General features: G+C 40.3%; 3 protein-coding genes across 3 annotated transcripts; 2 read left to right on the forward strand and 1 right to left on the reverse strand.

The window, feature by feature from the left end:
* The first annotated feature begins 4,333 nt into the window (after positions 1 to 4,333).
* LOC147518714 (uncharacterized) lies at positions 4,334 to 6,187 on the forward strand. The gene has a single exon (XM_086593987.1). The coding sequence runs from the start codon at positions 4,334 to 4,336 to the stop codon at positions 6,185 to 6,187; it is 1,854 nt and encodes a 617-aa protein (XP_086450113.1).
* A 10,908-nt stretch (positions 6,188 to 17,095) lies between these two features.
* LOC147518715 (uncharacterized) lies at positions 17,096 to 17,942 on the reverse strand. Its single transcript, XM_086593988.1, has 2 exons — positions 17,706 to 17,942; positions 17,096 to 17,608 (listed from the first exon to the last, which is right to left on the reverse strand). The coding sequence occupies exons 1-2, from the start codon at positions 17,940 to 17,942 to the stop codon at positions 17,096 to 17,098; spliced, it is 750 nt and encodes a 249-aa protein (XP_086450114.1).
* A 5,267-nt stretch (positions 17,943 to 23,209) lies between these two features.
* On the forward strand, positions 23,210 to 23,572 carry LOC147518716 (uncharacterized). The gene has a single exon (XM_086593989.1). The coding sequence runs from the start codon at positions 23,210 to 23,212 to the stop codon at positions 23,570 to 23,572; it is 363 nt and encodes a 120-aa protein (XP_086450115.1).
* Positions 23,573 to 25,580: the final 2,008 nt, after the last annotated feature.

Below are 25,580 nucleotides of genomic sequence, written 5' to 3' on the forward strand. Positions count from 1 at the left end.
CCTCCTGTTGTGACTATTGTGGAAAGTGTCGGGGATTATGGAATGGATGGTAAGTCGATAGTGTCTTATCATCCTTATCTATTTGTGTATCAAGTAAGTTAAATTTTTCCCGAAATTTTTATAAGGTATAAGGACTTGAAGACTTATTATCTAAAATGTTTATTATTTCCCTATCTAGATGGTATAGTGAAGAAGAAGCCAGATATGGACAAACAGAGAGACATCCAAGCAATTAAAGCTGGCCTCCCAAAGAAAACTTGCCTGCGCCGACGACCCGGACATGTTTCACTTGATGTCACTTTAGGTAGTTTGTCTAACCAATATTAATTTTAACTTTCCTAATGAGATTGTTATCATCACGGCGTGGGGCTTTTATAAGCCACACTACTCTGAAGCATCTTATTATTGCAAGTGGTAATGACATGAATTCAAAATATTTTTCAGAGCTCCTTCAACTTGATTACAACGTTATCGTGGAATACCGAATGTATCAGAGAAAATACCCACAGAAAAAGCAGACTTTGAAGCAGAAAAATGCATTGTCGACACAGCTTGGTGAAACTCTACTAACACTTAATGAATATTTTATGTTTTCGTGCTAATAACAACCTATTTATATTTCCTACATAAATAATATTACTACATGTAAGATCTATCTTTCCCTTCTAGACCTCTTAGGGAGGCTGAAAAGTCAGCTGCTCTATTAGACTATTTTTTTTTAAATGAACAACCTTCACTTGGCTAAGTTATTGCATTAACTCCCGAATCTCCATCGCCTCATTTTCAACAGACCATAGCATGGTTTCTTTCTTGTTCAGAATCTGTGCTGCATATCTCGAGTCAGTTGCAATCTCTATCTTCTTATAACCTACCTGGTAGTATACACAATTTCAAGCCATTAAGAATAACTTATAATTCCTTATGTAAGATTGTTCTTGTATGACCTAGCTTCAGCTGTATAGCACATTATACTAGTTCCCATTAGGTCTCTGACTATGCCTCCATGCCTTGCTCCCTTAGGTGCTACACTTCCATTAGTCTCTGACACAGTAGCAGTGTTGGGATCCTGTGAACCGGTACCAGTATAACAGGAGGAAGCAGTACTAGTGCAGCAAGATGTACAAGAACAAGCACCTGTCAGAGTAACTAGGTCAAAGAGGCAATTGTTAGAGGAAAGAGAGCTAGGTTGCTAAGCTTGGGAATAAAACTTGTTTTTGGATGATTCAAGTTTATAACTTATGTCCATATCTGTGTAAGTTGTGTGATAGAGGTGCTATGTTGGATAGTTGATGTGGGGTAGAGTTGTAGGTAAAAAGAGGAAACTTTTTCTTTTTGTTAGAGGTTACTTTAGACATATCAATTGTAATATCGCAGGTTGGATATTGTGTATTAGTTCTTAGATGGAGTATGTTTTTTAGTATCCAAAACATGTGTGTTATACAAACCAATTGGAGGGTTCTAATGTAAGTACCATCAGAACTCAGAAGGTCCCTAGGTATTATCTTTGGACCTCTTTTGTTTCTCTTTTAGAAAGTTGTATAGTAAGTACCATTTGTTAATGATGTAAACCTTTTGATAGCTATCAAACTCAGAAGTATATATTTAATTTGTGGTTTCGGTAATGGCTTTGTACGAGGTGCTTGGATGATCTGTAATTAGTTGAGACATTCAAGTTCTTTGGCATACTAAGTCCTATTATTGCAGTGATCTCATTTTTGTCAACCGGTTATTTAACTGCTCTGACATTCGTCGAGACAGTTAAGTAGCTGGATTAATGACTGAGAAGTATATTATTTTAATTTTCAGGTTATGACAGGTCTTTTATATTTATGAAATGTTGAAAATACAAAGGAGACTCTGCCGAAATTTTTCCAGAAAAGTCACGTATCTTAGGTATATAATTGTTTCAGATTTGGGGCGTGTTTATTGATGGAGCCTTTGTTTTTTATTTTGATTTACTTTAGTTTTTAAAAGAAGTTAGATGGCTGCTCAAGTTAGATTAGGTACAACATAAGTACTCTGCACATGAAAAAAAAATGACTGCCCATGTTAGATTAGGTAAAACATAAATATTATGTATTGTATAGCTGACCTTCATAATATCAAATTGTAAACTTGTATTGTTGTATTTTCTTTTCTTATTGGTAATTAACATACATTTGGACTTCATTTGATGGAGACATCCATAAAATAAGAGAAAAGAGAATGGACTTTCTACTAAATTGTAATTAGTCTACTACATGCAATGCCATTTGGTAGTCCTAGTATGTTACTCTAAGTACAAATTCACGTACTTCATATTTTGAAACAACGTTCCTTGGTTAAAAACATAACTCAGAGTATCATATTAGTATGTAACTCAGAGTATAATATTATTGAATATGTGACATAGATAGCGTCAAATTGCAATACATTGCATTTTGCCAGTCCAAGTTCATGACCACTAACTTTTTTCCGATGTCAAATGAATCTGACATTAGATTCTGACAAAGTCTAATGCATTACTGTTCATCCAAGAAAGTCCCCTACCTCAAATAATAACATATATACTAGGGCCTCATATAATAGAAAGTAGGACAAGTAACTATGAAAAGAAATGTAAATCAAAATGCAGAAAAACATAATGTGAGAAGCCCTCGTCTTCTTTCAATCATAATAGCATGTGTCTATGACACAATAAATAACATATGAGAATTATGGTTGACTAGTTGTAATGTAGTTTGGTGTTTCTGATGCGAGGACGCAATAGATTATCATGTGCACAACACATGCATAATACTACAGCTAGAGTTTATCTTTTATTCTATTTCTATTTTGAATCCTTAGTTAATTAGAATTAGACTAGCTTCTATTTTAGTTTCCCAAGTTCTATTATGATTAGGATTTGTTAACTAGTTCTATATATAAGCAGATGTAAACCTTAAGATTTTCAGACTTGATTATTATTATTGAATTAAGAGAATTCGTTTTTCTATTCAAACCCTAGTTTTTGGGTATTTCCATAAACTTTCATTGGTGTTTATCATCGAAGATTGCTTCCGCCTTCGAGTATACATCAAATTGGTATCAGATTTTTTAAGATTTTGGGGTTTTCACAATGGTAAATCACAAAAAAAGCAAGGAGAAACCACCTACTTTGACGACTTGTGTTACCCACATTGAAGAAGCACTATACGAAATTTTATTGAAGGTGTCAACCCCGCATCATCATCAGCATACTCCCACCCTTCTTGAATCGGAGCAAAACTATGATGTAGACAGCATCACTTCTTCGTGACAACGCTCGTCACCGTACCTTCCCGTTGCCTTTTCTTTACTTGAAGCACCTAGAGAACAGTATCAATTACACCACCATCGCATTGCCGCATGGATGTGTGACCCACAACCCCTGCCGAAGTTACCCCCACTCAAACCTAATCATAGCCACCACAGATGTGTTGTTGCAAGTGCACCAAGGAGAAACCAGACCCGACTTCTCCAACAACAACCAATTTGAAATTTTGAGGCCTTACCACCTTTCCCAGATCATCACCACCAACCTGGTACGACTTTTCGCACAATAGATCTACATTCACATCAGACTCTACAATGACATAGAGTTTGAGATGAAGCTGAAGATAATCTTGGCCATGCAGACAATGTTCATTACCAGCACGCTCCTCATGAAGGAGGAAGATGACCCATCCTTCCTTTACATAACAATCATGCTCAATTGGATATTCCCTCACGGGCTTTTACTTATCAGGCCCAAGGTACCCCAACCCGTCCATATGGGCCTGTTCATAAAGTCAAAGAGCACCAAACTAATAGGCATGGTCGCGATAGCCACCAACACAATGGGCCTGCTGCTACCAATGGTGCGCCTTATGACCTTGATCCGTACATTGACTCTCCTCCTCTGTCACTACGTGGAAATTGTCGAAAACCTTTTCGGTTAGCCCCTGACCCACCAGATCCTTCTGACTCTTCCTCTAGCCCTTCTCCACCGCGGCGCAATAACAACAATGGTCGCAACCAAAGACGCGAGCTTCCAAAAAATTTGCAAGATACTACAGGTAATGTTGACATAAACCGTTTATTGCGAATTTTAGAAAAAACTTAGATGGGTGATATACAGTTAGATGTGCCAGAATTTGATGGACAATTGAATCCCGATGCTTTGGTGGATTGGTTGAACAAAATTGAGAATTTTTTTGATTACAAGAATATGAAAGATCCTAAGTGTGTTAAATTGGTAGCCACCAAACTCAAGGTTTATGCACTCGTTTGGTGGGATGAATTGCAACAAACCCGTGCATAATCACACTACCGCCAGATTACAACATGGGATAAAATGCGCCGAGAGTTAAAAAAAGACTTTATTCCTCATGACTATGAAAGGGATTTATTCATGCGCCTCCAAAACTTGAAACAACGGCTTCAAAGTGTGACTGGGTATACTGAGGAGTTCCTTTTGTTGTGCACACGGGCTGATTTGTCTGAATCCGTCGATCAAAAAGTTGGGCATTATTTGAATGGGTTGCGCAAACCACTTCGAGAGGCATTAGCTTTCAAAGATGTTTATGATATGTCTGATGCCATTAAATATGCTCTCAAAGCTGAAGATTTGCTTCGCTCATCCCCTTTAGCTTCTGCAAGTGCCACTTCTACCCATGTTCCTTCGTCATCCAAACCTCCTACTATAGTGGGTCCAATCACATGCTATGAGTGTAAAGAAATTGGACATGTTCGTAGTGACTGTCCTAAGCAAAAACGCATGGGTTTAACACAGGATGAAGACAATCTCACCCATCTGGAAGAAGACAGCACTGAGATTGATGGCTTTTTTACTTATGTCGATTCCGGTTGTCCCCAATTGATTGTTTGCCATTCTTTAGTTACTCCAGTTGTTAAGCATGATCCTACATCATGGCTTCGTCATAATATCTTCCGTACTCGCTGCACTTCGAATGGCATGTTGTGTAATGTTATCATTGACAGCGGTTCCAGTGATAATATTGCTTCTAAAGATATAGTGGACACGCTGAAACTCAAGGATGAGCCACATCTTGAACCTTACACTATTTCTTGGTTACAGGATGGTGCCACAGTCAAGGTTACTCGCCGTTGTCTAGTTTCTTTCTCCATTGGTCCTAAATACAAGGATGTTGTTTGGTGTTCTGTTGCACCCATAGATGCATGCCACTTGTTACTTGGTCGTCCTTGGCAGTATGATCTCATTGTTACTCATAATGGGCATGAGAACACTTATACCTACACTTTTAGTGGCGAGAAAATTGTTTTGGCACCACTGACTCCATTCCACCCACCTTCTCACTCACGTGCACCAGTGAAACCAGGTTTTCTAGCAGACGGACGTAATTGCGGTATGTTTCTTGCTCTTACTGCGTCATTTCTTGCAAGCCCTACTACTATACCACCTGTGTTACAACCAATGCTAGATTCATATTCTGATGTTTGTACTAAGCCTGTTAATGGAGGATTGCCCCCTTTACGAGATATCCAACATGCTATTGATCTTATTCTTGGAGCTCCCCTCCCTAACTTACCACATTATCGCATGGCTCCTTCTGAACATGCCGAATTACAGAGGCAAGTTACTGAGTTATTAGCTAAGGGATTTGTCAGAGAGAGTATGTCCCCTTGTGCTGTGCCAGCTTTACTTACTCCTAAGAAAGATGGGAGTTGGAGGATGTGTGTTAATAGCAGGGCTATTAACAAAATCACTGTGAAATATTGTTTTCCCATTCCACGCCTTGAGGATATGCTTGATTCATTGCATGGTGCTAAGGTGTTTTCCAAGCTTGATTTGCAATCTGGATTTCATCACATTTGTATCCACCTTGGAGATGAATGGAAAACTGCCTTTAAAACAAAGGACGGTTTATATGAGTGGTTGGTCATGCCTTTTGGTCTTTCTAATGCTCCTTCTACCTTCATGCGTCTTATGACTCAGGTTTTGAAGCCTTATTTGAATAAATTTTGTGTTGTCTACTTTGATGATATTTTGATTTACAGTTCTTCTGAGTCTGAACATATCAAGCATATTGAGATTCTTTTGGGTGTTTTGCGTACTGAAAAACTTTATTTACAACTTAAGAAATGTTCTTTTCTAGTTGACTATGTGGTATTTTTGGGTTTTGTGGTTTCTGCTGATGGTATTCGTGTTGATGATTCCAAAGTCTAGGCTATTATTGAGTGGCCTCTTCCTTCTACAGTGACTCAGGTTCGTAGTTTTCATGGATTAGCTTCTTTCTATAGACGATTCATTAATCATTTCAGCAGTATTATGGCTCCTTTAACTGCTTTGACGAGTGAGAAAACTTTCAAATGGACTCCTAATGCTAATGAGGCATTTGACTTGATTAAGAAGAAGATGACTTCTGCTCCTATTTTAGTTTTGCTAGATTTCACTCAACTCTTTGAGGTGACATGTGATGCTTGTAAGTACGGCATTGGTGCTGTTTTGAGCCAAAATGGCAAGACGGTTGCTTTCTATAGTGAGAAACTTTCTGGTGCTAAATTGAATTATTCTACAAATGACTTGGAGTACTATGCAGTTGTCTAAGCTGTACGACATTGGCATCATTATCTTATTCATCGTGAATTCCTCATAAAGTCTGACCATGAAGCTCTTCGTTATCTTAATACTCAGAAGGATGTCAGTACTCAACATATTAAGTGAACCTCTTTCTTGCAGAAATATACTTTCCACTTACAGTTTCAGGCTGGAAAGGATAATCGGGTTGCTGATGCTTTGAGTCGTCGTTCGCATCTCTTGGTTACTCTCCGTACATCTTTGTTTGGTTTTGATGAGTTACGTGACTTATATACTCAAGATGCCTATTTTGGTCCTATTCATGTCAACTGTTTAGTACATCATGATGTATCTGGTGAATTTTTCCTCCATGATGGTTTCATATTTCGGGGTTCACAGCTTTGTATTCCCGTTTCTTCCCTCCGTGATCAGATTATGATTGAAATGCATGTTGGGGGGTTGAGTGGTCACTTTGGGATCATAAAGACCATTGCCTCTATCAGGGAGAAGTACTTTTGGCCTACTATGCATAGAGATATTAACCGGTTTATTGAGCGATGTTATGTGTGCCAGACAGCGAAAGGTAAGCACACTAATGCTGGTTTGTATACTCCACTTCCGATTCCCAACAAACCTTGGGTTGATGTCTCCATGGATTTTGTGTTGGGTTTACCACGTTCTACACACGGAAAGGATTCTATTTTTGTGGTTGTGGATCGTTTCTCCAAGATGGCTCATTTCATTCCATGCATTCGTACTACAGATGCTGCACAGGTTGCTCATTTATACTTCCGTGAGATAGTTCGTTTGCATGGTTTACCTCGCACTATCACTTCTGACCGAGATGTCAAGTTTACTAGCTATTTTTGGAAAACATTAGGGAAGCTTTTTAAGAGTAAGCTCCAATTTTCTACAACTTTCCACCCACAGACTGATGGGCAAACTGAGGTTGTAAATCGTAGTTTGGGAGACCTATTAAGGTGTTTGATTGATGATAATCCCAAATCTTGGGAGTTTGTTCTAGCATAAGCAGAGTTTGCTTATAATAACTCTGTCAACCGTTCTACAGGTCTTCTTCCTTTCATGATTGTAACTGGAATGATTGCTCTTACTATTCTTGATCTTGCTCTTATTCCATCGACTGTTCCCGTTTGTGCTTCTGCAGAGGAATTTGCTTCCCGGATTCACCTTATTCATGAGGATGTCAAGAAGCGTTTGGAGAAATCTTATGCCAAGTACAAGACTAATGCAGACAAACACAAGCGGTTGGTGACTTTCGAGGTTGGTGATTTGGTGATGGTTTATTTGAGAAAAGAATGTCGGCCTTCATCTCACAAGTTAATGATGTGACGATTTGGCTCATTTTCCATTGTCGCCCGTCATGGAGAAAATGCTTATGAATTGGACCTCCCTCCCGAGATGCGTATTTCTTGCACTCATAATGTAGCGGATCTCACTCCTTTTGTTGGCGATAGTATTCCACCTATTCCCCTACCTATAGATCATAGTGTTGTTCTTGCTATTGTTACAGATCAGATTGAAACTGTCATTGATGTTTCTACTACTATGACTCACCAGGGTACTTATGATCGTTATTTGGTGAAGTGGTGTGACCGTCCATTCTAAGAAAATTCATGAATTTCTGATGCTGCATTTCAACTCATGGATCCTACTTTCTACCAGAAGTACAAGGACTTAATCTCGAGAACGAGCTCTTCTTAAGTGGGGGATTGATCTTGAGGATCTAATAGATTATCATGTGCACAACACATGCATAATGCTACAGCTAGAGTTTATCTTTTATTCTATTTCTATTTTGAATCCTTAGTTAATTAGAATTAGACTAGCTTCTATTTTAGTTTCCCAAGTTCTATTATGATTATGATTTGTTAACTAGTTCTCTATATAAGCAGATGTAAACCTTAAGATTTTCAGACTTGATTATTATTATTGAATTAAGAGAATTCGTTTTTCTATTCAAACCCTAGTTTTTGGGTATTTCCATAAACTTTCATTGGTGTTTATCATCGAAGATTGCTTCAGCCTTCGAGTATACATCAGTTTCACTCTTGGGTTGCACTTAAGTGTTTAAGTTTGAGTTTCAATGCCTAAACATTGTGGTTTGGTTTTTGAATCACGGCTATGTTTTAAATAAAATTACGACTATATTTGGTACTTAAGTGTTCACATTCAAATTATAGGTATGTGTGGTACTTGAGTGTTCACATTCAAATTACGGCTACATTTTTGCGTTCAAATTATCATCGACATATTTCATTATGATGTACGCTTTGTACTTATCTAAAAGACTCTTATTCCAATATAGCTCTACCACTTTGCCATCGCTTGCAATACTTATTAAATCCAATATAGTGATTTAATAGGAGTATGCTATAGATAATGGTTTAATAGGAGTATGCTACATCTAGTGGCTTAATTGGAGTATGCTACATCTACTGTTTTAATATAAGTTGGTCAATGCATTTGTTCCCTCCGTATGCTCCAACAGTCTAACCCGTCCCTCCTTCTTTTACCTTTCTTTTATAAACAACATCAACATATAGGGTTAGGGTTTAGGGTTTTTACCTTTTTTTTAAAATAAAATTCTCAGTTATTGCTACTGTATAAGATCCAATCAAGCATAAGAAGCACGAAGCAAGCATAAGAGCACGTTAATTTTGCAAAAATGAAGGTAATTAATTTCCCTTTAAATTCATGAGTTAAATTAAGTTTAAGTTTTAGGGATAAATAAGAGAAAATTTTGAGTTATTGAGTATCATTCTTCACTTCGAATTTTATCAAGTATAAAGAGCACGAAGAATTTGATATTTGAAATGTTAACAGAGATAAATTTTAGTTTATCAAGTATAAAGAGCATGAAAAAATTTGTTGGTTGTGTGAAGGTTTTCCTTCCTTCATGGATTACTAATTCTTGAATAATTGAACTTGGTTGAGCTATTAATCTGAACTATCCTATTAAGAAGTTTAATTTCTGCATTAGTTGTTGAGACATTTGTTCATTGTCGCTATCTTCATGAGTTTAAAATTGAGAAGTACATGTTTCGTTCACCACAGGTTGAATGTCAGGTCTGTGATCAACTTGGACACTCAATTATTGAGTGCCAATTTATGTACTCTCGCTGTAAAGAAGCTACATGTGATGGGATCCGATTGTTGGGCATATCGCAAACAACAAGCAATCCAGGAAGGAAGTACTTGAAGTGCCAACATACAAAACAAAGTTGCACTCACTAGATGCAATCTCAGGCAGTATGCCGATTTTTTAGGAAAAAATAGTCTGAGATACAAAGGTTTTTATCATATGATTAAACACAGACTTTTATCATATGATTAAACTTCTTTTAAGTGATTACTTTATTAATCTCAACACCAGTTTTGTAGCACTTAAATGTATATGAAACTCAGAGTATCATATTATTGAATATGTTATTTATAGTATCATACTATTGAAGTATATGTAACTTCGAGTATCATATTATTGAATATGTGACTAAGCGTATCATATTATTGAAGTATTATGCGATTGATAGTATCATATTCCTGAAATATATGAAACTACAAGTATCATATTATTGAATATGTGATTAATAGTATCATACTATTGAAGTATATGTAACTTAGAGTATCATATTATTGAATTTGTGACTAAGAGTATCATATTATTGAAGTATTATGTGATTTATAGTATCATATTCCTGAAATATATGAAACTAATAGTATCATATTATTGAATATGCGATTTATAGTATCATACTATTGAAATATATGTAACTCTGAGTATCATATTATTGACTATGTGAGTAAGAGTATCATATTACTGAAGTACGTAATCTTGGGTTGTATAGGACATGGTTTGAGTGCGACAAGCAAGTAACGGGGTTTTCTAATACTTTGCACAAAAAATTTGCTTCTATAGAGGAAGGACAATGAGTTATAGAAGGACAAGGAGCATGGACTCTCTACAATAATCAACACAGTGCTTCACCGCACCCTAATTTTCAAAAGGCCACATGCAACTATGTCTCGAGCGAATAGGTCACAGGTGCTTCATGAAGTTCCTATAATTGTCCCACTGAATTTTCCATCAACACTATCTCCTCTTTCAGCTGTGCCTAATCTCGTTCACTAGAGTCAATATGTCATTTATTGTTTTATACTAACGTATATGCTATATCTAGTAGTTTAACAAAAGTATGCTACAACTAGTGCTTTAATGGGTAGCTTAGTGACCCAATGAAAACTTCTTCACCCGGTTATTCCAGTTTTTCCCTTCAAAATGTATGGTTTAAATTCCTGCGCATACGAAATTTGGGTGCACCCTGCGCACCCTAGAAGCCCTCATTAAAATCAAAATATCAGAGTATTCAACTTGAGAGATGCAGAAACGAGTTGAGCATTGACAAAATGAGGATCATAAAATTATACTGCCGCTATTCTTTCAAGACGAGCGGACGCTGAAATTGCGCTCGAGAGTTTTCGAAGGTAGTCTGGAGAGTATGTTGAACGTGATGACTTGGGGAGTTTCCACCAAGACACTCCATTTCGAGGTTCTTTCATCTTTGAATTCTTCATCCTCCTTTTCACTGGCAATCGTCCCATACGTTCAACAAAATCTTTGTTTTCTAGATGGGATTTTTCCTCGTCACCCTCTTTTTCTCCTCGGCAAGTTTTTTTCTTCATCCTCTTTTTGTACAAGGTATAAAGAATGGGGTGAGTTTAAATAGATTGAATGATTGATTGCTCAACTAATTTTATTAAATACTGTGAGTTCCAATTCAGTATTCTCCATAAAGAATATTTTGGAAACATGCACAGGCACCTATATATCATAATTAATGTTACTATCAACAAGCTCCAGGTTTCAGCCCAATTCAGTAGTATATGATTAGAATGGCAGCAGGTGCTCCTAATGTCACTCACCTTATTTATGCTGATGACATACTCCTCTTTGGAAAGATGGGCCTAACACAAGTGAATCTCATCAATGAGGGGTAGGCAGCATAGGCCACCGCCTAGGGCCCCCATTTGATTGCTAATATTTAGGGCCTCCAGCTGCTACACAAGTGCACACCCACTGACCCACGTCCATATTCATTTTTTTTTTTTTAGTTTGGCTGTTTGGCCCGGCCCATTTGGTCAAAACTCAAAAGCCTAACTGCACTAAACAAAAGAAACGAAACGAAACTTACAGACTTACAGTAGCAAAACAAGAGATATGAGGATGCCAGATTTCAGACTATTTTAGCGAATTAGCAGATGCTGGATTTCTTCTCTTTTTGACTTTTTCCTACAAAAGTCAAAAGTTTTTCTAACAAATGTATGAGGTCTCAAACTCTTAATGCTAAAATTATTTGAATTGCTTATTCTATTATTTCAATTTAAAATTTCTTTTGTTTATGAATTATGAGTTTGAATATATAATATGTTAGACAAAGTTTTAAACTAAATTAGGACTTTTAGGAGTAGAAATTATTAGAATTGGATATTTGCCATTGGTTTAGGCATGCATTTAAGTGTTACATCACAATGAATTCGAAATTCGTCGGTTATTTTGTTGTGATGACTGATGAAGTCAATGAATTGTAATTGTTGACTAGTTGTTTCATTAAGTTGTTTTACTAAGTGAGTAATAACTTCTAATCTTTCCTATGCAGAACACTCTTATTTGATTGGTTATTGTCATGAAGAATGCTAGAAAGCATCCCTCTGGTAGTGAAAAGAGAAGAAAGAAGCAAAGACTAGAACAACTCACTCAATCTCAGGTTGGAAGCATTCGAAAGTTTTTCCTTGGCAATAGACAAGCATAAAGTTCTAATGAAAATTTGGTCGGTGAAGATATTGTGCCTGAAGAACCTAATGATATAATAAATATTGAACCCGAAGAGAGATTAGATGTTGAAACCGAAATAGGGGTGAATGTTGAACATGAAGAGAAGATTGATGCTGAAAATAACGATGGAGTTGATGCTGAAATTGAAGAGGAAGCTATGAATGAGAATGAAGAATGTGGACCATTTAACTTATTTGATCTAGGAAATTGGAATAATATTGATCAGAAATGCAGAGATTTTTTAGTTGAGAAAGGTCCAATAAGAGATAATGCTATTGCTATTGATTTTCCTAGAAATGGTGAAGGTAGGCGTTTTTCTGTTGTGCATTACATTCGACATATGGATAGTGGTTTGAAGTAGGATAGAGAGTGGCTTGTCTATTCACATTCACTAGATAGGGTGTTTTGTTTTTGTTGTAAGTTGTTCAAGCAAAATGGAAAGACTTCTAAACTAAATAGTGAAGGATGCTCTACATGGCACAACATTGGTTAGAAGCTTCAAGATCATGAGAAAAGTGATGACACAAAAGAATCTTGAATAACTGCTGTGAATTGAAATAAAGATTGGAAAGGAATGAAACAATTGATAAGAATGTCGGGGCAAAACGTTAACCCGACACTCCCGATGTGATGGTGCTTCCGAAGGCTCGAAAGAGATGGGGGATTGGGATTTTTGAGGAAGAAAGACTGCACCAATGTTCTGGTTGCCTACGTACCCAGTGAGGAATCCGGGATCAAGTCTCTTTTTTTTTACGTAGTTCTGGAGGATGCAGAAGCCTCCGTATATATAGCAATCCCCTGCCTTGGCGGCCAAGAAAGGGATTCTCGGAGATTGCCGTTCTTGATGAATCCTAGTATGATCCTATCTAAAATAGGATCATTCCTCAAGATTTCATTCTATCCTTGCGCAAGATCTTATCGGATTGCACTAGGATTTTTAGCTTCCGCGGATCGGATTATTGGATCAGAATCATCCGAACGGATTGGATCCATGGATCTGGGCCACTCGGATGGGCCCTGGACCTATTCTGAACTTTGATGGATTCGAAGACCGAACGATCCGGAAGTGTTTATTTAGATAGCCACTGGACTGGTCCGCTGCTGGGCCCATATCCGGTCCATGGTTCGAGTACACTTTAGACTGGAAATATGACGTAGGGTACACACATTGCCCCCTCTTCAACAGATGAGCAAACGAAGATGAAGATGATTTGTTGAATAATTAAAGTACCGAAAAAACCAAAATGAAGGAAGAAGGAACGTGTAATGGAGATAAGCTAGAAAGTTTGAAAAGCTTAAACACTTTAGTGGGTAAAATGAGTGGCCAATTTAATGATATGACCATAGAAGAGGCTAACCTGGTCGAAAAAAGACCAAAATAGGTTGGAAAACCTATTAACCTGGCAAGCACACCGCTGACCCAGCAAGAAAAAATGATGACCCGGCCTGAAAGTGTAGGAAATTCATCAGACCCAGATCGAAGTAGGCCTGAACCGGTCGGGCATCTGTTGGAACCGGCATGTAAACCGACTGAATCAGTGGGGAAGCACTGGACCCAGCAGGAAACCCGCCTGGACAAGCTGGAAAACGCCTGAACCGGCTGGAAAAAGAGTGAACCGGCTGAAACAATGTCGAACCGGTGGGAAAAATGCTTGAACTAGTGCCGGTTGCCGGTGCCAGTTGCCGGTGCCGGTGCCGGTTGCAGGCGCAGGTAGCCGGTGGTATAAACCAGCAAAAGACCAACGCATGGGCGCATGATGCACCTGGGCGTAAGACCAACACATGGGCTTAGCATGCACATGGGCTGTCCCATTTTGGTTTTGTTTTATTGTTTTTTATATGTTTTGGTGGACTCAAAAAGAAAAAGAACGGCCCTGAAGTGGTGGGCTGGAAGTAGGGGTGACTTCGGATCGGATCGGATCGGATTAACCTCCTTCGGAATTTTTCCAAATTTTTTTCGGAACCTAATATGCTAGCCAAATCCGATCCAATTTTTTTTCGGATTCAAAATATATTTCCAATTTTGGAACTTTCGGAATAACTCGAAAATTTCGGAATACTTGGTAAATTTTCAAAGATCTCTTTACTTTCAATTATTTTTGGAATATCATACTCCAATGTTCATTGTAGGGAGAGAAAACCATGTCCACAACACCAATGCACCAACAACAATATGCACTTGTTTACTGAGAAAACTCATTTTCATTCAAACAAGTGATCCAAAAAAAAAATGAGAAAAAGAACCTGCAGCCACCAATAGCAAGCATTGCATTATGTTGAGGTCTGGGTATTTGTAATGTTTCAATCTTTTTTCGTGTGTGGAAATTAAAGCGTGAAGTGTCTGCATAAATAATGGATTATGGTCTTGGACTCTAAGTAGCTTTACATAATATTCTATCTATTGGAATTTGGCTTTTGGATTGGTCTGGAAGTCATTGTATGACTCAATGACATATTTTTTCATATCATTGTTGTTATGGCAGACGGTGTAATGACAGAAGAGTGGTCCAATTCAAGTGGGTAAGTAGCGGCTAGGTTATGTTTTTGGAAGTAAAAAACTAGAAAATGAATGAACGGTCGAGATCTAATCAAGTGGATAGTGAGAGAAGTATATATTTTCGGAATAAATTGGCAATAATATCGGAAATTTTGGAATTTTCGGATCGGATCGGATTTTAGAATTATATCCAAATCCGATCCAATTTTTTTTCGGAATTTTCGGAAATCGGAAAATCGGCCCATGAAAACTACACCCAGAGCCAGACCAATTTCGGGTCGGATTTCGGAAAAATCAGAAATTTGGCAAAAAGAGACACCCCTAGCTGGAAGGAACATGCTTTTGGCCTTTTCTAATGTGGAAAAAGGCATTCATCGCATGTGCGGCAAGGGTTAGCGCTGGAGGAGTTTATTCAGGTACCCTCCCAAAACAGAGAACACGTACCCATCCCAAGAATGAGAACACATACAGGCCCATCAACACGTTCCATTTGTGATGTAAGTGAGGACCTACAGTGTTGGTGCCGGTGGTAGGGGGCCAGCATAGTTAGTAAGAGTTGTTAGTCCTGTTGGATGGACCTCGTATTTGACTGGGGACACCAGGAATCGAACCCTCTTAACATCGCAGTGGTGCCAAGGACACTGCGAGAATCAGCTGAAAGCTAGCAAGAATCTCTTCATAGAGTCTAAAAAATAAATAAAAAAAAAAAAAAAAAAAAAAACGGACAGGATATGTGTAATATCAAACCATCCTCATAAAATATTAGACGGTAGTCTACTGTTGCCGCGACGATATCAATGCAACTAAGTCACTTGACGAACAAGCGTAGTTACACTACAAAGATTCTCCAATAGACGATCCTTGTGGAGACCAACATACAACCCAGAAGTGCCTCAGTAGTTGGGTTTAAATCAGAGTGTAGCTTAGACTCCGCCACCAAGGGTATACGCTTGATGTACTCTAAACAATCGCACCCAGACCAAAAGCGATACATTATCATTCTTGGGTTTTCATTGTCGAACCATGATGCCAGGTGTAGGCACATTGCACCACGCAAACCGAAACGGAAGTGCAGGATTGCCTTCGCCACCCGGGTTTAATAAACTTAAAACTAAATGACCAATTTGAAATTAAAACACGACATAAATGGAAATGAATTTTATTGATGAAAAATGGAAGGAAAGTACAATGTATGTGAAATTTATTGGTGGAACTAATGATAAGTAATTTACTTGTGAAATAAACGCAAATGATACGCGTTCCAGGGTTTGGTGAGGACATCGCCAACCAAGTTCTTGAGAAAATAAGAACCTTTGGATGCGAGCCTGTCAATGATAAAAGGCCCCTCCCAGTTCTCACCGAGTTTCCCACTGTTGGGTTCTTCGTTGCTCCTTTGCCTTGTACGTAAGACCCAATCGCCTGGTTTGAATGCTCGTGCATGTAACTTCTTGTCATAACTGCGCTTCATAGAATCCTGGTAAGTCATGAGATTTTGCAGGGCTTCATCTCTAAGCTCCTCCACCATGGCTTTGTTACGAGCCAAGATTTCAGTATTAATCTCTGTGGAGATGGCTTGTGTGCGCACTGTTGGAGCGATTATTTCAGTTGGCAATACTGCTTCAGTTCCATATGCCAATGAAATGGGTGACATTCCTGTTGAACGACGGGGTTGTCCCCAGAAGCCAAAGCACCCCGAACCGCTTTTGGCCCGATTACCTTTAGCTGATTCAAGCCTTTTCTTCAACGTGTCCAGAATAACACGGTTCGTTGCTTCTGCCTGTCCATTTCCCTGTGGATAGTAGGGCACAGAGAAGTTATGCCGTATCTTCAGGGATTTGCAGAAGATGTGGATCTTAGTAGAATCAAACTGTCGGCCGTTGTCCAATACCATTCCAGCTGGGACGCCGAATCGGCACACAATATTGCGCCAGATGAAATGTTTGACATCTGAAGACTGAATCTGACTCAAGGATACAGCTTCAACCCACTTCGTGAAGTAATCAGTTGCGACCAAGAGAAACCTTACATTACCTGGGGCCTTAGGTAAAGGACCCACAATGTCGAGTCCCCACTTAGCAAATGGCCAAGGGCTAAGTATGGGATGAAGCTCATTTGCAGGAAGCTTAATGATCGGAGCATGTTTCTGGCATGGTACACATATCTGGACAAACCGTTTGGCATCTTTTTGCATATATAGCCACCAGTATCCTTAGGTGAGAGCTTTGTGAGCGAGACTCCTACCACCCGAATGATTTCCACAGATACCTTCATGAATTTCTTTTAAAATCTTTTGTCCCTGTTCAGGAGTAAGGCATCGGAGAAGTGGGCCTGAACCCATGGGTTTTCTGTAAAGGCGGGACCCCCCCTCCGAGGTAGGTAACAACACAAACTGCCATGCATCCTGTTTAACTTTGTCAGATAAAGCCCTGTCTATGGGGAGTTCGCCAGTTCGTAAGAATTTAACCAGAATCCGACGCCAATCAGGAAGTAGAAGTTCCATTGACTCAATGTCGGAAAACTTATCATCTGGTATTTCAGGAGCATTGTCAGCAAGATCCGTTTCGGAATCAGCTGCAGAGTCTTCCTCCTGTACAACCTCATTTTCCGCCACTGCAGAGGCAGTATCCACCGTGAGGGAGATGCTAGCATCCTCCTCAGGGCTGCGAGGAGAATCCTGAGTGGGATGCTCTTGGTGCTTGTCCCGCTTTGCTGCGCATAGTGACTGCATAAATCTGCATGAATGCCTTGCATTCGACAGCGTAGATGTCAGCCATATCAGGCAATAGGAGGTCAATGCTAGGCAGTAACTGGACCTCTACCCTGATATTACGAGGTTCAATTGAATCAACTGCTGCTGAAAGGTAGGCCAATGCATCAGCTTGCCGAACATCATTCCTTGGTCTTTGCAAAATTGAGATGCGCTCAAATTTTGCAGCGAGATCGCGTATCACATCTAAATAAGCCGCCATTCGCTCATCTCGAGCTTGATATGACCCTCCAAACTGACAAGCAACTAGCTTAGAATCCGTTACCATATTGATTTCCTTTGCCCCCATTTCGAGCGCCGCTCTCATTCCAAATATTGCTGCTTCATATTCGGCTTCATTGTTGGAAGCAGGAAATCAAAGTCGGACGGACCTCTCGATTCGGCTACCATTTGGGTTGACTATCACACAACCGATCCCTGACCCCTTCCTATTACTTGAACCATCTGTATACACAACCCACGCCTCGCCTCCGGTGAAATTCTCTTCAACGGAGTCAGGTTGGTGGTTGGGAAAATCTGGCAGTTGTTCCTCCTCGAATAACTCGGGTGAAACCATGATATCTTTTACCGGGAAATCTGCCATCAAAGAAGCTAATGCATGACCTTTTTCTGCAGTGCGAGGCTCATATAAGATGTGGTAAGCACTTTGGTAGCTAGACTAATCAGCAAGGCGGCCAGACTCTTCGGCTCGTCCGAGTGCCTTGCGAAGGGGATATTCTGTATACACCTTCACCACACGTCCCTGAAAATAAGGCTTAAGTCTGCGTGCTGCATGCACAAGGGCAAGCGCGATTTTCTCAATTTTAGAATACCTACTCTCTGATTTAGTCAAAATTTTGCTAATGAAGTAGATTGGGCGCTCCTCCGGGTTTTCCACAAACAATACTACGCTTACTGCGATCTCAGAAGCTGCCAAATAAATTCCAATGTCTTGGCCAGTTTGCGGACTAACCATGACGGGGGGTGAAACCAAGTATGCTTTAATTTCTTTAAAAGTCCTATCACAGTCCTCGTTCCAAACTAAGGCACCTTTCAACGTTTGAAAAAATGGCCTGCATCAATCCGAATACTTTGATATAAATCTATTCAGGGCTGCCAAACGACCGGCGAGCCGCTAAATTTCTTTTTTATTCGAGGGTGGGGGCATTTCGAGAATGGCCCGAATCTGTTCAGGGTTTGCCTCAATACCCCGTCGAGTCATCAGAAATCCTAAGAACTTTCCAGATGCTAAGCCAAAAGAACACTTCGAAGGGTTCAACTTCAATTTATATCTTACGAGCCTATCGAATACCTCTTGTAAATGCTGAAGGTGGTCGGGTGTTTCTTTGGATTTGACCACCATGTCATCGATGTAAACTTCCATGATACGCCCAATCAGATCGGCAAACATTGTATTCATCATCCTCTGATAGGTGGCGCTTGCATTTTTCAGACCAAATGGCATGACTCTAAAGCAATACAGGCCATGGTTCGTTATGAACGCCGTGTGCTCCTGGTCCTCCTCAAGCAGAGGTATCTGGTTATAACCAGAGGAAGCGTCCATGAACGACAGACGCTCAAAACCCGAGGTCGCATCGACTAGATCTGAGATGCGAGGTAATGGGTATGGATGCACTGGGCAAGCTTTGTTTAGGTTGGTGAAGTCAATGCAAACCCTGAGCTTCCCATTTTTCTTTGGAACCGCGACGATATTGGATACCCAAGTCGGGTATTCGACGGGCTTAATGAACCCTGCTCCAAGCAGTTTACCAATCTCATCATTGACCTTTAGTTTTCGCTCGGGAGCCATCCGCCTTGGTCTTTGTCGAACCGGTTTGAATCTCGGTCAATATCAAGCCTGTGGCAAGCGACATCTGTGTCGACTCCGGGCATTTGGTTGATATCCCAGGCAAATATTTCTTGATAATCCCATAACAGGTGAATTAGAGCTTTTTTTTCGGTTGGGGGTAAGCCGGCAGCGATGAAAGTAGTTTCGTGGCTCTCGCCCCCTATCTGAACTTCCTCCAACTGATCGATCGAGGGACCCTTTTCAGAGCATTGGGCTTCGCACTGCACGATAAGCCCAACGCGTTTACGTAATTGCTATTTGGCATGATCAACTGGAGAATCGTTTGCCCGACTTCGATTTCCTTGTATCTTCTAGTGCCAAATCATGACACTGATGTGACATCATCTGGTCACTGCGGATCTTACATACTCCTATTGGCGTGGGGAATTTCAACGCCTGGTGGAAGGTGGATACAACAGCCTGATTTGCATGGATCCAATCCCTACCGAAAATTGCATTGTAACAAGAACCACAATCTATCAGAAGGAAATTTATCCCGACAGATTGATGCCCAATCGTGACAGGGAGATGAACCTTTCCAATGGCATGGGCTGGTTCGCCGTTGAATCCAATGATTGGGTTACGGTCTTCTATGATCAGGTCCTCTGATAGTTTCATTCTGGAGTAAGCCCTGGTGAATAACACGCTAGCTGAGCTTCCTGTGTCGATAAGAATCTTCTGCACCCTAAAGATACCGATCCACACAGTGATGACAACAGCGTCATTGTGAGGGTAATAACCCCCTTTTCATCGTTCTCAGTGAACTTCAACTCGTGGCCTTCATAAGTCTCCGTATTGATACCTTAGTCAAAATTAAAACTATTGACCTGGTAATGATCTTGTATATGATGAAGTTTCAAGCGAGTTTCTATCTTGCGCTGACGTCGGGAGACGCTATTGACACGTGCGTGGCATACATCGATAACGTTGTGTTCAACCAAGTTGATATGGGCCGACCGAGGTTTGTTTTGAACAAACTCAGTAAGCTGTCCATCGTTAACGAGGCGTTGAACTTCTTTCTTTAAAGCTCTGCAGTGATCTGTTTCATGCCCAATATCATTGTGATATCTGCATTTTCGATTTTTATCTCGCCTACCTGTAGGATCTTTTGGTAGCGGAAATGGGCGAGAACATTTTCTTAGTTCTGATTTTTTTCATGCAGTGCCGCAGGGCCAAGAGTCAAAGGGGTGAATACCTTTTCATCTAGATTTGGGGCATTTGTATTGTTCTGAGTACTCCTCTTGTTACCTTGATTGGTAAGCTTATCCTTTGTGGAGTCCTTAGAAGCGGGATCTGCGCCATCCTTTCTCTGTCGAGACTTTTGATCATCTTCCACTCGAACGTACCCTTCCACTCGGGTGAATAAATCAGAGAGGGTGGTAGGCGGCTTTCGAGTAAGAGAGTTGTAAAGTCCATCTCTGTCGAAATGCAACGCTTGATAGAATGCCTGTATAGCGAAAGCATCACTCACATCCTGAACTTCGGCGTGAAGCTTCCTGAACCGTCGTACCAAACTCTTAATTGTTTCACCTTTCTCCATAGCGAGATTGAACAATGTGCTCGGACTCTTCTTTGTCTTCATATTGTACTGAAAACGTTCAACGAACATATCGCTGAGCTTGGTAAATGAATCAATTGAACGCGGAGGCAACTTGTTGAACCAGGATAGTGCGTATCCTTTCAACGTTGCTGGAAAAATACGACACATTAACGACTCATGAAATTCCCATAAGGTCATAGCCGCTTGGTAGCTCATGACGTCCTCGTTCGGACAGCCATCCACGTTATCGTAAGTCGGAAGAGGGGGCTGTTTGAATGCCTCAGGATGAACACAGTCCCGAATGTCATTTACAAAGGGTGAAAATTTCGGACCTCGTACAACCCTTTCCAAGAGTGGATCGTCTCGGATGGTTTGCCTGGTCACGGCTTGGTTAATCAATTCCTTAACCCTTTGTTCATTCATATTTTCACAGCTGTCCTCATCTTGATTCTCTTCTCTCCAGATCTGTTCATCGCGGGCTAAGATTCGATGGGGATTCGGTCGTTGCCGACGTTCGAGTCTACCCCGCCTTCTACCTGCCACTCTGTTAGTAGGTAGTGGACTCTCATTCCGATTTGTGTGTTGGGATTCATATCTTGATCCGGACACATCCACGGATGTTGGCGTTTCCGAACTGGAACTTAATGCATTTGCTGGCGTTCCAGATTGTTGTGACTGGTGTGTCTGAGGATTTGTGCCCAAACGATCCCAAACATTGTTTGACTGTGAATGAGTGGGGACAAACACGATAGGGTGGATAGTCTGGCTTTGGCTTGGATCTCTAGCTTGACCATTGTTGTGAATAAGGTTTTGGCCATTGTTATGATCTTCGTGCTGTCCCGGTTCGGCACGTTGCCTTTGCCTACGTGCAGGCAAAGGGGACTCGACCGATTGGTGCTCCGCAGGGTCTCTAGGCCGTTTGCCTAGTTGATTTCTCAAATTCTCGTTTTCCGCAACTACTCTTGTCAAAAGATAGATTAGAGCTGGATCCGATTGGTATTGCAAGTTCCAGATGGAGGCGCATGGGTTAGCATGTCGGCCTCCCCGGCCCCTTGTTGTACGTCGCGTAGTAGCATCACGGGTGGGTTCAGCAGGACCATCCCTGACGTGGATTCTGGCAGCTCTTGTGCTCCGCACATCATTGCGGCGAGGGACACGGGGATAAGATTCCCATCCCTAGTGGCTCCAGAGTGTGTGGAACTACTTCAGACAGTCTGTTTCCTCCGTTCTGAGAGCAAGATCTACGACGGCTCGACTGCCCCACCTCTGTATTGGTGCCTGGAATAGTCTCCATGTTTTGCAGAGTTGCTACATGCTGACTGGTAGCTTCTATATTACTCATCGCAATTTGTTCAGCCATGGTAACAAGGACGTATGAAAAATAAGGCCGATGATATCAAGCTCCAACGGAAGACCACGTGGTCGTGGGTCTTCTTCCCCACAGACGGCGCCAAAGAATGTCGGGGAAAAACGTTAACCCGGCACTCCCGATGTGATGGTGCTTCCGAAGGCTCGAAAGAGATGGGGGATTAGGATTTTTGAGGAAGAGAGACTGCACCAATCTTCTGGTTGCCTACGTACCCAGTGAGGAATCTGGGATCAAGTCTCTTTTTTTTTACGTAGTTCTGGAGGATGCAGAAGCCTCCGTATATATAGCAATCCCCTGCCTTGGCGACCAAGAAAGGGATTCTCGGAGATTGCCGTTCTTGATGAATCCTAGTATGATCCTATCTAAAATAGGATCATTCCCCAAGATTTCATTCTATCCTTGCGCAAGATCTTATCGGATTGCACTAGGATTTTTAGCTTCCGCGGATCGGATTATTGGATCAGAATCATCCGAACGGATTGGATCCATGGATCTGGGCCACTCGGATGGCCCCTGGACCTGTTCTGAACTTTGATGAATTCGAAGACCGAACGATCCGAAAGTGTTTATTTGGACAGCCACTGGACTGGTCCGCTGCTGGGCCCATATCCGGTCCATGGTTCGAGTACACTTTAGACTGGAAATATGACGTAGGGTACACACAAGAGTGTTCAAGACCAAATTAGTAAAGATAAAGAACATTGGAGACAACTCTTACTTGCTGTCGTGAACACTCTAGCTAAAAATAATTTGGCATTTTGTGGGGACAATGAGAAGAGTTATGAAGAAAACAATGGTATATTTTTTAGTATAATTGAAATGATTGCGGAGTTTGATCCAATATTGGTAGCGCACATGTGGCGTATTATGAAGTCTGAAGTTCATTACCATTACCTTGGTCATAACATTCAGAATGGACTAATTCAAATGTTAGCATTCGAGGTTAAAAAAGTGATTCTTCAGAAAATCCGAGAAGCAAAGTTCTTTTCAGTTACTCTTGATTGCACTCCAGATGTAAGCCATGAAGAACAGATGTCGCTTGTAATACGATGTGTAGATATTTCGGCGAATCCTGTCAAGATAGAAGAGTTCTTTCTAGAATTTATGATGGTAGGCGACATATCGGGTTTGAGACTCTTTAATGTGTTGAAAGGTGTATTGAGTACTCTTCAACTAATATGAAAGGCAAACACAAAGGTGTACAGAAAAGATTACTCGAAATAAATCCTATTGCTTTCTATACCCCATAGCCTTAATCTTGCATTGTGTGATATGGCCAATTCTTGTTCCAAAGCAGTATCATTTTTTGGAGTGGTGCAACGTGTTTATACACTGTTTTCTTCTTCTACGAAGCGTTGGCAAGTTTTCAAAGACCATGTGAAAAAAGCTCCGAATCTTACTCTAAAGACATTATCGTCAACACGTTGGGAAAGTCGCGTGAAAAGTGTTAAAGCTATTAGAAGTCAAGCTCGAGAGATAAGAGATGCTTTAATTCACTTGGCTGACACTAGTGATGATCTGAAGACAAAGAGTGAAGCCGAGTCCCTAGCTGTACATGAAATTGAGAATTTTGAGTTCTTGGTTGGCATGATTGTTTGGCACACTATATTGAGTGGCGCTAACTCTGCTAGTAAATTGATGCAAGATGAAGATATGCAGATAGATGTTGCTATTTAGTGAGTTGAAAAGGCTCATTTCTTTTTTTGAAAAGTATCGAGAAACTAGATTTGAAGAAGCCATGATAGAAGCTAAAGAAGTTGCAACTACTATGAAAATTGAACTTGTTTTCCGTGAAAAACGTATTATTCAAAGAAAGAGACAATTTGATGAGAATGTTGATAAAGAGTTCCACAATCAGCTGAAGAATCCTTTAGAGTCAACTACTTCATTTTCACTATAGACCAAGCTCTTTCTTCACTTAAGAGTAGGTTTGAACAATTTCAAGTATATGAGAAAACTTTTGGGTTTTTGTTTAATTTGGAGAAGTTAAAATCTGCGGATAGGAATAGCTTAATGGGTTCTTGTGGCAATTTTGTGGAGTTTCTGAAACATGATGGCATCTCTGATATTGATGGGATAGAGTTACTTTTGGAATTGCAAATCTTGATAGAAGTCTTACCAGAGGACACAAAGAAGGCAATTAATATGCTAACTCATTTGAACTCGAGGGCTAGTTGTTTTCCAAATGCATGGGTTGCTTACAAAATTTTGTTGACTATACCAGTTACAAATGCATAGGTAATGAACAACCAATATAGTTGCTTCTTTTCACGCATATACGGGTTAATATATGTACAAATCTGTGTTTGTTTAATATGCAATGTAATTGCAGGTCACTATGTTCCGCAAGACCGCAACTTGCTGCACTAATAGTAGAGTATAATGAAATGCCCAACATAGCACCCATCATGCTAAAGGCCATTGCTGTAATCCTCTTACCCTTACTTTATCTCATCCAAGTTCTTGTACCATTGCCTTCGTTCTTCCTACATATTTCTCATTCTTTCAATCATTTTGTGTGCTGGTTCTCTATGTAGATTGGTAATCCACTTTTAGACTTGGACATTAGCATAACCTCGGGTGATTATTTATGGTCTCATGGAGCACTATCAGATGAAACACTAGCTTTGGAGAAGACAATTTGTAACGACTCAACATACTAGAAGCAACAAATCCATGTACATTACCTTTACTTGTCAATTATTATGAAGGTATGCTCCACTTCCACTTTTCTCTTATACTTCACTTCTTGTCCCTTTAGAAGTTGAAAGGAACGTTCAAATGTTCCATAGACATGATTACGAAATGCACTGCTCCGCTCACGCCCCCACTGCAATGCAGTATACTAGTAATAATTTTAAAAAAAATACGCGCGTGTGTGTGCGTATTTTTTTTTTCCTACGACAGAGGGCCCATTTTTAGGAGCTCGCCTAGGGCCACCCAAACCTCAGAGCGGCCCTGATGAGACTCTGCAGAAATATTGTCAGATCATATGGTTGGCCAGTGCATAAACAGGAATGAATCACAGCTTATCCATCACAAGAAACTACCGGGCAGATTTGCTAATAAACTCTTGTATCGAGTCTTCAAAATTCCCACAACAACCATATTTCCTAATTATCTCGGTATTCCTTCAGTACTCGACTACTTGGTAGAGCTGAAAAGATATGTTTCAACCCCTTTTGCAGAG

This window comes from Coptis chinensis, chromosome 2, assembly GCF_015680905.1.
Source record: "Coptis chinensis isolate HL-2020 chromosome 2, ASM1568090v1, whole genome shotgun sequence".
Lineage (NCBI taxonomy): Eukaryota > Viridiplantae > Streptophyta > Magnoliopsida > Ranunculales > Ranunculaceae > Coptis > Coptis chinensis.